This window comes from Mycteria americana, chromosome 16 (assembly GCF_035582795.1).
Source record: "Mycteria americana isolate JAX WOST 10 ecotype Jacksonville Zoo and Gardens chromosome 16, USCA_MyAme_1.0, whole genome shotgun sequence".
Taxonomy (NCBI): domain Eukaryota; kingdom Metazoa; phylum Chordata; class Aves; order Ciconiiformes; family Ciconiidae; genus Mycteria; species Mycteria americana.
The window spans coordinates 7,048,980-7,065,058 of NC_134380.1; the positions used below are offsets into that span (position 1 = coordinate 7,048,980).

At 62.4% G+C, this 16,079-nt stretch overlaps 1 protein-coding gene across 1 annotated transcript; it reads left to right on the forward strand.

The window, feature by feature from the left end:
* Positions 1 to 1,663: 1,663 nt before the first annotated feature.
* On the forward strand, positions 1,664 to 12,384 carry GRIN2C (glutamate ionotropic receptor NMDA type subunit 2C). The gene is made up of 12 exons (XM_075518602.1): positions 1,664 to 2,086; positions 3,800 to 4,395; positions 4,906 to 5,020; positions 5,608 to 5,819; positions 5,946 to 6,114; positions 6,478 to 6,631; positions 7,977 to 8,102; positions 8,188 to 8,417; positions 8,617 to 8,777; positions 9,289 to 9,476; positions 10,093 to 10,325; positions 10,716 to 12,384. Exons 1-12 carry the CDS (start codon positions 1,679 to 1,681, stop codon positions 12,138 to 12,140), a joined length of 4,017 nt encoding a protein of 1,338 aa, XP_075374717.1. The 5' UTR covers positions 1,664 to 1,678; the 3' UTR covers positions 12,141 to 12,384.
* The last annotated feature ends 3,695 nt before the right edge of the window (positions 12,385 to 16,079 follow it).

Genomic DNA, 16,079 nt, shown 5'->3' on the forward strand with positions numbered 1-16,079 from the left:
TCGTGGCTCCTGTGGCTCAGCCAGCTGCGATGTGGGGCAGTGGGGGGGATTCAGCCAGGCAGGGTGAACCCCCCTGGGTGATGGTGGGTGCTGGGGGTGGATGATCCCCTGTCGAAACCCATCTGGCTGAGAGAGATGCTGCCCGGTAAGCATCAGTGCACGGCTGGGTGCCCAAGCCCTCCCGGTACCCATGGGGTGCAGGAGGGGGAAGTGGGGCTCGTGTCCCCTGTCTCTCCAGAGGGGACAGCTCTGGTGCTCAAATCCGCACCAAGGAGCTCTTGCAGGGTGCCCAGCCGGGCAGCTGTTGGATTTATTTCCTGTGTTTTCAGTCCAACATGCCGGCAGTGCTTTTTCAGTATGCTGAGGGGTTGTCCATCACTGTGGCATGGAGGGGTGTTGGGGTGCGGGTCCCCGGGGCATCTGGGGTTTTGGTCCCCCCAAACCCATCTGGGACTTGGTGAGGGGCTCTTCTGGCCGTGCTGAGGACGCGTTAAGCAATAGCAGCTTTTAATTGCAAGTGACATTTCCGAGCACCAGCTGGCATCTTGCTGCATGGAGCGACACCGGCGCGTGGCTGGTGCCACCACAGAGGGCTGCTTGTCCCCCTCCCCACTGCCCAGCGTGGCACTGGGGTGATGGCCCGGGGGTAATGGGGCTCGGAGGGGCTCAGATGCCCCTGGCCACAGGTCTCGCTGCGGGTTGGTTTTGCCAGCAGGCTCTGAGGAAGGAGTGAGCTCCAGCACGGGGGTGCATCGCTGTGGGCAGGGACGTGTGCCCCCCGCAGGGACTGTCACCCCACCTGCTGCGGGCTAGGCACCCACAGTCAGTGGGGAACTGGGGACCTGGCAGGGGGGACATGCCCAAACACCCCCCCTAGAGCCTGGCTTTGGGGTGCAGCCGGCAGAGACGCAGCGCGGTGGGTGTCGCAGCTGGGCAGGCAATGCCAGTGGGGGACACGCACCAGGGGGTAAAGGCGAGAAGGGGGGAAAGCTGAAGGATGGTGTCTGGGGGGGGAAATTTGGAGATAAGGGGCCAGGCGGGTGCTTTGGTTGGGATTTGGGAAGCGGCAGCGAGGGGGCTGGGGTAGGGGGATGGGCAGGGGACAGGCAGAGGGACAGGCAGGGGACCGGCTGCTCCCGTGACGGTGATTTGCAAAATCCCAACATGGGGGTTGCAGAGCTGAACCCTCCCTCAAGGGCAAAGCCTTTAAATATTGAAGGTGGCTGCCGGTTCTGGTGAGAGGCACCAGGGAGCTGCCAGCTCCTCCTGTCACCTCTCGCTGCTGTCCCCGTCCCTGGCCGAAGGGGCGATAAGGAGCATCACAGCAGCGATGGCTTCTGGAGAGGGGATAGGAGTGGGAGGGCAACGGGGCTGGGAGGGGGACAGTGGTGGTGGGACTGGGGACAAGGGACGTGGCACTGGGGTGTACGGTGTGGGGAGCAGCACCTCTGTGACCCCCCAGAGGGGCAGGGCTGGGCCGGTGGGTACAACTCTGTGCCCATCCCTCTACCATGTCCAGCCTCCAAAGGATGAGGGTCACCCTCTCTCCCTGGGGTCAACCCGCGCGGGTGCTGCCCTGGGGCGGTGGGGAGGGCTGGGGCGAGTGGGGCCGGGGGTCCTGGCGGGCAGCTGGATGCGAGGGGCCGTGTCCCATCCTGGCAGGGACGCGGCGGTGGACATGGGCAGAGTGCCGGCGCACGCTCTGCTACTGTCGATGGTGCTGGGCTGCTCGGCTGCCTTCACGGACCTCCTGCTGCCGGGCCCCGAGGAGCCGGTGGTCAACGTGGCCGTGGTGTTTGGAGGCACATCCTACCCCCTGCACATCCGCTCCCGCCTGAGTCCCCAGAGCTTCCTGGACATGCCCCTGGAGATCCACCCCATCACCGTCACTGTCAACAACACCAACCCCAGCACCCTCCTCACCCAGATCTGCAACATCCTTGCCAGCCACAAGATCCACGGCATCGTCTTCGAGGACAACGTTGGCACGGAGGCCGTGGCTCAGATCCTTGACTTCATCTCCTCCCAAACCCAGGTCCCCGTCATCAGCATCAGCGGAGGGTCTGCCGTGGTCCTGATCCCAAAGGTGAGGCATTTGCTGGGGGTTATTTCGGGGGGGGGGGGAGGGCGTGGGAGAAATGAGGGATTATTAGAGAGGGGTAGATATGGGCTGTGAAATGCTGGAGGGCAGAGGAGCTGCTGGGTTGCAGCGCGGGGGCTCGCGGGCAGGAATAGGCAGTGGCTGCAGCAGGGTGGTGGGACACGGAGCGGACTTCAAGGAGGGGCCCTGTTGATGGAATGTGGCAGAGGACTTCAGTGCCCTGTGGAGGGACCTTCCCTGGTGTCCTGCTTCCCATCCCCTCCAGGCTGTGCCCACCATGGGGTGTCAGGGTGGTGGTGCCGGGGCTGCCAAGGCAGCGGCAGGGTTGGCACGTCCCCATCCTCCTCCAGGGCTGGAGCCAGCCCTGAAATGGCCGGGCAGTCAGCATGGAGAAGCCTCGCTTGGCTGCGGCAGCGATCTCAGGTGCACCACGGGCCAAAACAGGATTTTTGGCTTCTCTGCTCCTTGCTGGCATCAGACACTGTCACTGTCACCTGCCTGCTGGGAAGTGCTAGCAGCAGGGAGAGCTGGAGCCGGACCGGAGGGTGCTGGGTGGGTGGTGATGGGCTGCGGCGAGACTCCTGTCCCTCCCGGGGAGGAGATTTGGGTTATCTCCTCCTGGCTGCTCGTCTCACCCTGCCCAGCCTGGGCACTGGAGGGTTCCCGGTGCTGGCTCCTTCCCATGACAGCAGCCCCCAGGGCAGAGACCCTGCCGCTCCTCGGGGCACTGGTTTCATGCTCTGCTTGCCCAGAGGTTTTGGGGTCTAAACCTGCTGGATGGCACCTCGGCAGCCCTGCCTGCACCAACTGGTGCTCCCGGACCACCCCGAGCTGCTGCTCGCTGTGGGTGCAGTGGGCTCAGGTGGGTGCAGTGGACTCGGGTCGGTGCAGTGGACTTGGGTGGGTGCAATGGAATTGGGTGGGTGCAGTGGGCTCAGGTGGAGCCCCAAGCAACTGAAAAATAGCCATGGCTTTGCTGTGGTCTGGGTGTTTTTCTGCAGCTTTCTCCAGGGGTTGGGTGTTTCAGGGGCAGTGGAGGGACCTGTCTGAAGGCTTGACCTCCTCCTCCTCCTTCCACGGGTCCAGGGTCCCTGGCAGCTCCCGCTCTCTGGCTGGGACTCCCCGGGGCTCACCTCTCTGGCTGGACCACCAGCCTCCTTGGAAAAACTACTTCTCTGGAGGTGGAGGGGGTCTGGGTGGCAAAACCCTGCTGCCTGCACGTGACCTTCTGCAAATGCCATTCGCTGAATCATTTAAGACAGAATCAGATCAATTAAGATTTGCTAATGAGAGGCCAGATGGCCAGGGAGGTGGGGTGGGAGGGAAGGAGCCGCGCAGGCTCCGGCAGCAGGTAGCGAGTCGGAGCTGGGATGGGATTTACGCTCCTGGCAGAGCCCTTGCCCCCCTCCCTCTCCTGGTTTAAGGAGAAATTGTTGGTCTTCTTCAGAGGATGGATGAATTTTTGGTCAACGAGCTGAGAAACGGAGGAGAGGCCGCAGGGCTTGACCCTTTGCATGGGATGAGGTTCTGTGGAGACCACCAGTGGATCAGTCCCATTTTGGGTGTCTCCAGCCCATGGACCATGCCAGTTCATGGCTCTCGAACCCTTCATGATGGCAAATTCAAGGTGGCTTGCACAGGTGCAAGAGACCTGGACCGTGGTGCCAGAGCAGCCCCTGACCCCTTCTCCTCCCGCAGGAGCCTGGCTCAGCTTTCCTGCAGTTGGGTGTCTCCATCGAGCAGCAAATCCAGGTGATCTTCAAGGTGTTGGAGGAATACGACTGGGGCTCCTTCGCCGTCATCACCAGCCTCTACCCGGGCTACAACATCTTCCTGGACGTCATCCGTTCCTTCACGGATGCCAGCTACTTCGGCTGGGAGCTGCAGGAGGTGCTCACCTTCGAGATGAGCCAGGAGCGGAGCAGCTCCAGGACGCAGCGGCTCCTGCGGCAGATCGATGCCCAGGTCATCATCGTCTACTGCTCGCGGGAGGAGGCCGAGTACCTCTTTGCCATGGCGGAACAAGCCGGCCTTGTGGGGCCAGGCTACGTCTGGATCGTGCCCAGCCTGTCGGTGGGCAACATGGAGGTGCCACCTGCCTCCTTCCCTGTTGGCCTCATCAGCGTGGTGACGGAGAGCTGGAAGCTGAGCCTGCGGCAGAAGGTGCGGGATGGGGTGGCCATCATTGCCATGGGGGCGGCCAGCTTCTTCCGGGCCCATGGCTACCTCCCAGAGGTGGGACGGGACTGCCGAGCTCCTGCCGGGGCCACTGCTGCCAACACCAGCTTCTACCGGTGAGGGCCAGGGACCTGCTGGGGTGGGTGTGAAATGGGGGAAATGGGGAAATGGTGAGGGAAGGGGCAGGGGAGGAGGAGGATGGAGCTGGAAGGCAGGGGGATGATGCCCGCTGTGGGCTGCAGCTGGTGGTCCATGCCTCTCGGCTGGGTTTCTCCTGGAGCATTTCCCCAGAGCAGCCCCTTTCCTGTGCTTCTCTGCGAGCCAGGACCCACGGGGGTCTCGGGGCGGGGTTCACAGCTCTGCTTTGCAGTGCAGACGTGGCACCTCGGGGCTGCTGTGGCAGTCTGTGCATCCTCAACCCCGCAGGGGTCCATCCTCGGTGCCTCCTTGCTGGCAGGGCTTTCTCCAGCTCCCCACTGCCCCTTGTGTAGGGGCTAAACCTGGTGTCCAGCTCTCAGCCCCATGTCTTTCCGTGGGACCTGTGGCAGCCCGGCTGGAGCCAGAGGAGGAGGAGGAGGAGGGCTGGGCTGCACAGCCAGGGGCTTACGGGCACTGTATCCCACCAGGCACCTCCTCAACGTGACGTGGGAGCACAGGGACTTCTCCTTCAATGAAGGCGGCTACCTGGTCAGGCCCACCATGGTGGTGATCTCACTCAACCAGCACCGGCTCTGGGAGATGGTAGGACCCCTGGACCCCCGGGATGGGCACACCAGGGGCATGGCCGGGCAGGGTGAGCCTGGGGCCGTGCACAGGCTGGGGTCCCACCCTGGGGCAGGTTGTCCCATGCAAAACCTGTGGCTGGTACCAAAAGTACCCATGGTGGCATGGTGGGGCTTCGCGGCAATGCCAGGCACCAAAGCTCTGCAAGAGCTGGGGTTTTTCCCCTGCAATTTGGCTGAAAAGTTCCAAAAGAGGCAAAAATGCAGCTGCCCACCTCTGGAGAACACCAGCCAAACATCTAGACCTGAAACAAGCTGCGTGGAGGGGTTTTTTTTTCCTAGTTCAAAAGTATTTTGGGTGAAGTTTGGCCAGGTTTGTGCTCACCCAGGCCTGGTGCTTGGGGCCCAGAAGGAAACACCTCACCCCATGGTCAGTGGGTGTGTGGGGAAAGGGATGCTGAGGCCGGGTCTCACCATGGCTGAGCTCCAGCCTAACGATGCTCTGGGAGAAATGAGCCCCTAAGGCATGGGGGGGATGGACACGGGACCCCGTGTGACCCCCAGAGCCCCTCGCCGGGGTGACAGTGCGCTCTCCCTCGGGGGCAGGTGGGCAAGTGGGAGAAAGGCATCATCCACATGAAGTACCCGGTATGGCCCCGCTACGGCTCCTTCCTGCAGCCCGTGGCCGATAACCGCCACCTGACAGTGGCCACGCTGGAGGAGAGACCCTTCGTCATCGTGGAGAACACAGACCCCAGCACTGGGGTCTGCGTGCGCAACACCGTGCCCTGCCGCAAGCAGACCAACTCCTCCCAGAGGTGAGCAGCGAGGATGGAACTTGGCAATTTTGGCCACCGCTCCCCGGGCACATGGTGTCCAGGAGGCACCAGGGTGCTCAGAGCATCTTTGGTTGGTCCAACCCATTTTTCCCGGTGTGGTTTCAGTGGCGATGGCCTTGTGGATCCCTACACCAAGCTGTGCTGCAAGGGCTTCTGCATCGACATCCTGAAGAAGCTGGCCAAGGCAGTGAAGTTCTCCTACGACCTCTACCTAGTGACCAACGGCAAACACGGCAAGATTGTCCGCGGGGTCTGGAACGGCATGATTGGTGAGGTAGGGGTGGGCATGGCTCGGACCCCGCCGTCGGCCCTCCCTGGGGGGTACTGCTCGCTCGGGGCATGCCCTGACCTGGGGCTTTCCTGCCAGAGACGGGGTCAGGGTGTCTGCGGTGGGACTCTGGGCAGGGGACAGCTTGGCATGAGCAGGCAAGGCTTGGTGGAGGAGAACGGGCAGGGAGTCAGCTGAGCATTTACAACCCCACAGCTGGTTGTGTTTGTGTCACTGGTCATTTAAGAAGCTAATACTTTTTTAAAAAAAGACAAAAGTTAAGGTTGGAAATGCTGGAGATGAGGAAATGCCTGGGGAAGGTGGTCTGGGTTCCTCTGCCCATCCCGGGACCATCTGCCCCTTCCCCAGGTGTACTACAAGCGTGCGGACATGGCCATCGGCTCCCTCACCATCAATGAGGAGCGCTCTGAGATCGTGGACTTCTCCGTGCCCTTTGTGGAGACGGGCATCAGCGTCATGGTGGCCAGGAGCAACGGCACCGTCTCCCCCTCTGCCTTCCTGGGTGAGCTGTGTGTCCCTCTGTTTGTCTGTCTGTCTGCAGGTTCATCCCACGCTTCCAACAAATGCAAATTAGAAATATTGTTCGGTTTTAATAACTTTTAAGAAAAAAAGGCTTAAGTCATAAGGGAAGGAGATTGTGCTGCCAGTTTTGGGGCTTCCTCCTCCCCTCGCCTGAATAATCCTTTTATTACAGAGACAGAGGCTGGGATCGGTGGTTTCCTCCTCTTCATTAGTTGTGTGGAGGAGGGAGGACAGGGAGGTGGAGGGAGACAAGGCAGGGATTTGCAGGCTCTGAGCTCTGCTCTGGGGACCCCTTCTCCACCACCATCACCAGAGCCCATGGTTAAGCCAGGTGTAGGAAACCGCCAGTGCTAAAAGTTTTATTTAATGAGTTTGAAAAAAGCAAAGCTGCAGCCTAGGAAGGGGAGGAGACTGGCCAAGGTCGTCACGAAATTCAGCCTGAGCACTTCAGCAGGGCTTGAGGCTCTTGGCAAGGGCACAGCGGCGGTGGCCCGGCTCCAAGAGCCAGGCTCCCATGTGGGGAGGGTGTGGGTGGGTGTGGGTGCCAGGGATGCCGTGGGGTGCAGGACGTCGCCAGCCTGGGCACATCTCCCCCATCCTGTCCCCCCCATGCTGCAGGGCCTGTTCACCCCTCCCGACGCAGGGGTCACCTTCACTGGCCCCGGGGACAGACGGAGCATTCTGCCGCGGTTCGGCAGGGCTGGGGTCCGCGGTCCCCGTGCTGCCGGCTCGCGCCTCCCGTGCTAATGAGCCACATCCCCATCAGGGGAGGCCTCTCCTCCCTGACAGCGAAGGACGCGCTGACAAATGGACCTCGGCTGCCGCATGTCGAGGGCTCGGATGCATCCCCACTGCTCCCTCCACCCCGTCCCGGCTCATCCCGGGCAGGCGGGGGCTCACCACCCAGCCCCAGCTCCCGGGGGGCTCTCCCAGGGGCTGAGCGGGGCCCAGGGGCTGGTCCCGTGCCCGGTGCAGTCACGATGCCATGGCCGGAGCCACTGCAGGGGACAACCAGTGATCCCATGGGAAACCCTCCTGCTGATGACCCTGGAGATGGGCAGCATCTCATTAGCATCTCCCTATTGATGAAAGCCTGATTTTATTTAGGCAGGGAAGCGTGGCTGCATCCCCCCATCTCGCAGCATCCCCCTTCCCTCCTGATGTCCTGTGGATCTGCTCAGCCGCGGTGCTGCCAGCCCCCGTCTCCTCTCTGAGGAGGGGCAATATTCAGGAGAATGAGCCCCATCCATTGGGGAGGGCTCCTGGGGGTCCCGGGGGGCTGTGGGGTGTCCTGGGGGTCTAATGGGGTCCTGCTCACCTTGCAGAGCCCTACAGCCCAGCCGTGTGGGTCATGATGTTCGTGATGTGCCTCACCGTGGTGGCCGTCACCGTCTTCGTGTTCGAGTATTTCAGCCCCGTCGGCTACAACCAGAACCTCACCAGCGGCAAGAGTGAGTGGGGGAAGGCAGGAGCTGGGGGGGGACACACGTCCCCAGCCAGGCTGACAGCTGTCCCCTCCGTCCCCTGTCCCTGCAGGGCCGGGAGGTCCCTCCTTCACCATTGGCAAGTCGGTGTGGCTGCTGTGGGCTCTGGTCTTCAACAACTCGGTGCCCATCGAGAACCCCAAGGGCACCACCAGCAAGATCATGGTGCTCATCTGGGCCTTCTTCGCCGTCATCTTCCTCGCCAGCTACACTGCCAACCTGGCCGCCTTCATGATCCAGGAGCAGTACATCGACACCGTGTCGGGGCTGAGCGACAGGAAGGTGGGGCTGATGATTGGGCTGGGATCCCTAAAAAAATAATAAGTTTTTTTGGGTGGGGAGAAGTCCCCAGGCATCACTGCCAGCCGGCTGGGCATGGGTGGGTGGATGGAGGGCTGGCTGTGGGGAAGGGGGACACGCTGGGAACACGGCAGGGACACAGACCCCATGTGATGCCGCTCCCCTGGGCTCCCCATTGCAGTTTCAGAAGCCGCAGGAGCAGTACCCCCCCTTCCGCTTCGGCACTGTCCCCAATGGCAGCACCGAGAGGAACATCCGCAGCAACTACCCCGACATGCACACCCACATGGTGAAGTACAACCAGCGCTCCGTGGAGGATGCCCTCACCAGCCTCAAAATGGGGTACGGCTCCCCCGAATGGGGTACGGCTTACCTGGGTCAGGGGTATGGCTCCCCCAAATGGGGTATGGCTCCCAGAACTGGGGTACAGCTCCTCCAAATGGGATACAGGACCCCCAAATGAACTACGGCTCCCTGAGATGGGGTACAGTGCCTCCCAGATGGGGTATGGCTCTGTGCAGCTTCCCTGCCTGGGGTATGGGCCCCACAAACAGGGTACAACCCCCTGCAGATGGGGTAGAGCTTCATACAGCTCCCCCCAAAAGGGATGCAGTCCCTCCCAGATGCAGTATGGTTCCCCCAGATGGGATACAGCCCCCCCAGATTGGGTACTTCCCCCTCAAGTGGGGTTACAGCTCTCCAAGACGGGACAGAGATCCCCCAAAGAGGACACAACCCCCTCCAGATGGACTACCGCTCTCTGAAAGGGGTACAGCTCCCCCAAAAGGGGTCCAGCACCCCAAAAAAGGGCTGCTGGGCCCCCTCCTCACCCTCCCTCCTGGTGTCGGGGCAGGAAGCTGGACGCCTTCATCTACGACGCGGCGGTGCTCAACTACATGGCAGGCAAGGATGAGGGCTGCAAGTTGGTGACCATCGGCAGCGGGAAGGTGTTTGCCACCACAGGCTATGGCATTGCCCTGCAGAAGGACTCGCGCTGGAAGCGGGCCATCGACCTGGCCCTGCTCCAGTTCCTGGGAGACGGTGGGTGCCCGGGCGAGCTTCTTGTCAGCCCTGTCTCCATCCTCACCTTGCCCCTGCCCTGCAAATTAACCTAGGGACCAGGCGTCACTGTCTGCCCCTTCCCCGGCACGGGTGGCTTTGGTCGCCGGACCCTGCACAGCCTCCATGGCTTGTTGCAGGATGCCACCGAGGGATTGGGTCAGATGGTCTTCTCCACCAGCTCCTTTCAGGTGACATTAAATCTAGCAGCATCTCTCCAGCTGGGTGCTGGGGGGATGGGATCCCATTCCCCTTTGGGATCCCTCCTCTTGCAGGCTGTAAAATCCTGGAGATGGCCATGCACAAAATCTGAGCATCAGGAGAAGCATGGGAAGGGGACAGTGAGCACAGCTGGCTGGCACAGGGGTGGGGGACAGAGACAGGAGAGGGCCCTGGAGAAGGACAAGTGACTGGTGGGATGCTCAGGCCAAGGGCAGGAGCAAGGACTAGACGATAACAGCTCCAGGGGCTTGGGGGGTAGCTTTCTGCTCCTCCAGCCACAGTGGGGTGGGGATGGGCAGGGGCTGTGCTTGGGGACATGATGCCCAGGTGGGGCATTTTCACCCCCACACACACTGCTGTGCATGTCTGGCCCCAGGCGAGACCCAGAAGCTGGAGACGGTTTGGCTGTCGGGGATCTGCCAGAATGAGAAGAACGAGGTGATGAGCAGCAAGCTGGACATTGACAACATGGCCGGGGTTTTCTACATGCTGCTGGTGGCCATGGGGCTGAGCCTGCTGGTCTTTGCCTGGGAGCACCTTGTCTATTGGAAGCTGCGTCACTCTGTCCCCAAGTCCCACAAGCTTGACTTCCTCCTGGCCATCAGCAGGGTGAGTGATGCTGCTGGGGCCTCTCAAGGGGCCCAAATGTCCTCCCACAGTGTCATGGGGATGTGGGCACAGCTTGGTGGGCTTCATCCCTCCGACCCGCACAGGAAGGACTGGAGATGCTCGTGCTGATGTGAGCTCTTGGTTGGGGGGAAAAGACAGGTTTTTTTGGAAAAGAGCTCAGCCCTGGGAATGACCTGGCACCCATGTTAGCATCCCTGGGGAAAGGGGTGACGGAGGATGGGTGTCAGTGCTGGGGCTGTTGGGGAGGGGACATCGGTGCCATCAAGGCATCTCAGCCTCAGCAGCAGCATCTTGGCTTGGTGGGGTAGGTTCGTGGATGCAGGATCCTGATAGCCCCGCTGATGGTGGGGCCCCCCCTTCTCTCTGCAGGGCATCTACAGCTGCTTCAGTGGGGTGCAGACCCTGGCGAGCCCCGGGCGGGCACCCACGCCCGACGTCACCGCCAGCTCGGCCCAGGCCAATGTGCTCAAGATGCTGCAGGCAGCCAAGGAGATGGTGTCGACGGCCAGCGTGGGCGGCTCGCTGGAGCAGGCCACCCGCACCATCGAGGACTGGAGCAGCCGCAGCGAGCGCCTCCAGACCACCTTCTCCCTGAGGACACCCCAGCTCGTGGTGCAGAACAGCACTGGTGCCCACCGGGCCCCCTCCTCCGGCCCGGCCCCCCCCGAGAGGCTGGGGAGAGCCTGCGCTCCCAAGGGTGCTCCCCTGGGGCTGCCGCTGCCCCAGTCCATCCCCGTGGACTCTCGGCTGCCTGGGGAGGAGACGTGGAGAGGGGCGAACGAGCACGTCCCCCGCCTCCTCCACCCGCTGAAGTTTCGGGGTGGCTGTGCTGGGGATGAAGCCCCCCCCGGTTTCCCCCACCTCCTGGTGAAGACCTCCCCGGGGGGGGATTTTGGGGAGCAGGCACTGGTGGGGAACCACATCGGGGCTCCCCTCCCGCCCCCCACATCCCCCAGGGACCTCCCGCCGCCGGACATCTACAGGGAGCACAAGCGGCCGGCGGGGCGGGGGGACCGGCTGCAAACCCCCCCCCTGCTGCAGGGGGACGGGGGACACGGGGGCTCGGGGACGCTGCCGCGGCTGCTCTCTGCTGCGGAGAAGAGGCGGGAGGCGGGCAGCGCCTTCCTGCCGCCATCCTGCCCTCACGGAGCCTTCCCGAAAGCCGCCAGGACTTGCAGGGCCGGGGGCGAGCCGGCCCGGCCGGAGGCTGCGGCGGCGGAGCGGGAGAAGCCGAGCCGGCGGGCGAGCTCGGCCCGGGCGCCCGGGGAGCGGGGCGAGAAGCGGCGTCCCGGGGGGCTGCGGCGCTGCGGCGCTGCCCGCCCGCCCGCCCGCGCCGGCGTGCCCGACCTCTTCCCCGAGGCCGAGGCCGAGGCCGAGGCCGGCCACGGCTGCGGCCGCCGCTGCCCCGAGGCCTTCGGCCGGCTGGCGCCGCGCTCGCCCGTGGCCCGGCTGCCGTCCTACCGGGAGGCTTGCCGGCAGAACGCCCGCGGCACCGCCGCCCCGGCCTGCGCGCCCTACGCCTGCATGAACTCCTACGCCCACCTGCCCCTCTACCCGGGGCGCCTCTCGCGGGGGTCCCCGCCGCCCGGTGAGCACCCCGGGGTGCCGGCGGGCTGCGGCCGGGGGGCCGGGCGCTGGGGCGGCGGCTGCAGAGACTGCGGGAGGCGCGGGGAGCCGGCCCTGCTGCGGGCCGCGGGGATGGAGAGGAGGAACCCGCTGGTGGCCCGCGGGGCGACGAGTCCCTGCGCCGGCGGGTCCTGGCGGCGGGTCTCCAGCCTGGAGTCGGAGGTGTGACGGGGCGGGGGGGGCTCGGCACCCCTCTGCTGCCCTTTGCCCGGGTGTTCCCGCGGGCCGGCCGGCGGCTCCCGGCCGGGCTCCTGCCTCCCGCGGTCCTGCGCCCCAGCAGCGGGATGCTCCAAGCGGCTCGGCGGGTCCCGTGCGCTTTGGGGGGCCAGAGGAGCCTGGCGGGGCCGGGGTGCGCTGGCCTGGGCTCTCCCCGCAAGCAGGGCTGGCCGGGAACTTGAGGATGCCAAACTCATTGCCGCCGTGTTGCCGTCAAGTTTTGGTTTCATTCAAGGGACTCGAAACACCGTGTCCAGGTCATTAAAGAGACATTTTCAGCTGGCTGGGGACCCTTCTTTCATGGGCTGGCGATGAGCCCAGGCTGCCCTTGGCTTTACCCTGTCACAGGGATGCTCGTGGTCCTGTGCGCCCTGTCCCCGCTCGCGTTCCTTTACTGCTGAGCCCCAGCACAGGCTCGTCCCACCGGCGGCAGCCGGGCAAAGGAAAATGGCAACTCATTAAACCGTGCTGAGGGATAATTACTTAGGAGCCATCAGCCTGTGCCGAGGCTGGAGCAGAGCACCGAAGCTGGAGTTACTGCACCCCGCTTGGGTTTTGGGGTGCTGGGCACGGATGGCTGTGAGCTCGGGTCAGCTAGTGAGGCTCCCATGGCTGCAAACCAGCAGCCCGGCAGGGAGCTGCGGCACAGCACGGCAGCCCGGGGAAGGTGTGCCGTGGGGGAATGAGAGAGGGAAAAAATTCCGCCCACCTTCCCATGGCTGATGGAGCCATAAATCAGGTGCGATAGATGAGCTGGGTTTAATTCTTCTCCTGATGTACATGTCTAACGCAGCCCTCTCCCTGCCGGGCTGGCAGGGCCGCAGGCAGGGGCGGCCGTGATTCACAGGCAGCACCAGGCAGGGGAGAGGGTTTTTGGGAAGTGGGAGACGAGGCCACCAGGGCCCAGGGCAGCGGCCACGGCTTTGCCGGATGGTACCAGCCCCATCCCGGGGCTATGCAAAGCTGCCCATGGCGGGCTGGCAGGCCATCCCAGGGAGATGCCAACCCTCAGCCCCTCTTCCCGGCTGGTTCAGCATTGCCTGCCTGGATGAATGTCCCCCCAAGAAGCTGTCTAAAGCTCCTTTTTTTTTTTTTCTCCTATTTGTTTTCCTATTTTTTCCTTTTTTTTTTTCCTATTGGGGTTGCTGGCAGCCACCAAGGAGCCGGGGCCAGTAACAGTGAGGGGACAATGGCAGGAGCTGCTCCGGGACACCCAGCCCTGCCCCGAGGATGGCTGCAAGGCCCTGGGGAGGTCAGGAAGAGCCCAGCCATGTGTGGCCCAGGGTCAAAAGCACTGCCAATGTATGTCTGTCCGTCCATCTGTCTGTCAATCCATCCACCCATCCATATGGGGTTAAATCCAGCCAGCCCCCCCCATCCCCCAGCCTGGCTGCCATCACACTCTAGCGCTGGTGCCGGCGCTTTAATTCCTGTTACTTATTTATCATCGCAATTGTCTCTTAATTGCTTTGGCAGCCCCTCCGAAGCCTCCTGGCGAGGGAGGGAGGTGCTGGTATATAAATAAAAGCCATAAATAAATAAACCCGGTTGAAGGCTCAGAGAACCTTGCTGGGCTGCCCCAGGCAATGGCACCCACTTGCCCGGGACAGCTTTCACCAGCTGGGTGCCCTGGATGCCCCCGGGCATGACAGGCTGGTCCCCAGGAGGCTCCAATGTGCCCTGAGGAGCTTTCCCCCCAGATTGTGGCTTTCTGGCCCAAGGAAGCCAGCACACATAGCTGCACCTTCGGGGCTGGGGCCAAGCCTCAGCTTGGGGCTGTGAGACAAAAAGGAGCAGAAAAGGGAAAAAAATATCAAAAATCCCAAGCCCACATTTTAGATTAATTAGTGATGTCCTCGTTGGCGCAGCAGAGGCCACATGCATTTGCTTCATGTTTTATTGAAGGGCTTTGCAGCGGGAGGCTGAGGCCAGCGAGGGACAGGGGTGCAGTGGGTGCTCCCGGGGGAGGTGGCCCCAGGGACGGGTGTCAGCACCCGGTGTAAGGCCAGGGCCATCCTGGGTGCCCCATGTGGGTGCCCAGCACCCAGGTCCCCACGATGGTGGTGTCATTTGCATATCACCTTTATATGCTAATTGGGATGGAAGAGCACTGGTTTTTCTCCCATTCTTGGTGCCGGGTGCTAACCTGGGCACTGGTCAGAGAGGAGCCGAATGGGGCATGGGGGAATGAGTAGCCCAGAGCAGGCGGCAGCTGCGTGACCCCCCCCGGACCAAGGAAGGGCTGAGCTGCTCCTGCAGCATCCCCTCACCCCGGGGTGCACCAGGGACAAATCTGCAGGGAAGCAGCAGCCTGGAAGCACCCTCTGACTGGGCTTTCCAAAGCAGGGGTTGGGTAGTTTAGTGCTTAACAGCCGCTGAGGGATATTATTTCTTTTTGGTGAAATTGTCTAATCAATCACTTTTTAATTCAGCCGGCTCTGGCACCCGTGCTGCCCTGGGATGCTGTGGGCTGCTGTTTATGTGCAAAGAGAAATACGGCCGGCTTATTGCTGGCCACCCGCCTCCTGGGCTCGGCCCCGCTGCGGGGAGCAGGCAGTGCCCCGCTGGACGATGGCCTCCCCCAGCGCCCACCCCTGCCTCTGCCAGCTCTGGGATCGCCGTGGCATGTATTATTTCCACTGCCCCCATCACTCAGCATTGCGAGACCCATCCTGCTCAGGAAAGGGGGAACGAGGCAGGCCAGCACGGGTCAGCCACGGGAAGAGGTTTCCAATGGCCAGGACATGCCAGTGCTGCTATGGGGAGATGGTAGCTCGGGTCAGGGCAGGGGGAGCTGGTTAATCACAAACCAGAAAAGATACGGGGCCAAGAAAGTGTTGGTGCCAGTACGGGACAGCAGGGTGTTGCCATGCCTATGCCCAAAGATGCTCGAGGGAGCAGCACGCGGGCTGCCAGGGCAAAGCTGCGGCACGAATCCGTCCCGGGGTCCCATCCGCCGCCCTGCACCAGCCGAGGCACACCACCTCCCTGCCCTGCTGCGCGGCCATGCATCACCTCCCCGGCGCTGGGGAGAGGCCTGGCGGCTTCAGCACCCTGGGGAGGTCGGCAGGTGCCAGCTGGGTGCTGGCTGCCAAGCCAGTGGAAGCAGCCCTTTGCCCCAGCACAAAGCCGCCTGGGCATCGCTTTGGGCTGCCGGCAGCCCCCACGACTGAGCCCCCGTGGCCAGGTGCCCTTCCCCAAGCTGCCAACAGCTCCTGGGGTCAGGGCCCGGCTGCCGAAACCCCTGCAGGGGAAAGTCCGGTGAGCACCTTTCCACAAACCTGTAAACAGCTAAACCCCCCCCAAGTGACACACTGCTCCTTGGCGATGTTCAAGCCTTGTCTAAACCTGTCTCTCAGGCTGGAGGTTTTTATTTTTCCTTCCCTGGCCGTTGCTCTTCGAAGTGCTGCAAAAGAGTGAATCTATCCCCGATGCCAGTTTGATCTCAGATTTACGGCCCAAGCCCCGAAATCTTCCTCTGCTTGTGAGGTCCTTTGAGAGAATCACAGCAGAAAGTGTTTATTTCCATCATAAAGATCTGTTTTAATATTTTAACATAAATCAAGCTGCGCTTTATGGTGATAATAAATTTGTTGGCAGAAACTGCCTTTGCAGCCTGAGGCAGTAGAGCAATTCAATTTGTTTGGTTTTAAGTGTAAGGAGCCGTAATTGAGAAGGGGAAAGTACAGATGTTTCAATTGAGTTTGCAGCTACCACCCAGAGTTGCAGGAGGCTAATAGAGAAGAAGAGGTGAGGGTCTCCATTAGCCTCTCCGCTTGCCATTTCTCCTTGGCCTTGCAGCCCCATCAGTCACGGCCATCCCCTCCAGGAATAGCTGCTCAGTGCATGCACGAGAAGAGGGAGGGGGTAGAAAAAGGAGCCAGACTAAAC

Excerpts from the sequence above, each read along its gene's own strand:
- GRIN2C (XM_075518602.1), top strand. The coding sequence starts at position 1,679 with ATGGGCAGAGTGCCGGCGCACGCTCTGCTACTGTCGATGGTGCTGGGC. Across the intron at positions 8,103-8,187 it reads GAACCTCACCAGCGGCAAGA|GGCCGGGAGGTCCCTCCTTC; the intron begins GTGAGTGGGGGA and ends CTGTCCCTGCAG. Across the intron at positions 8,418-8,616 it reads CGGGGCTGAGCGACAGGAAG|TTTCAGAAGCCGCAGGAGCA; the intron begins GTGGGGCTGATG and ends TCCCCATTGCAG.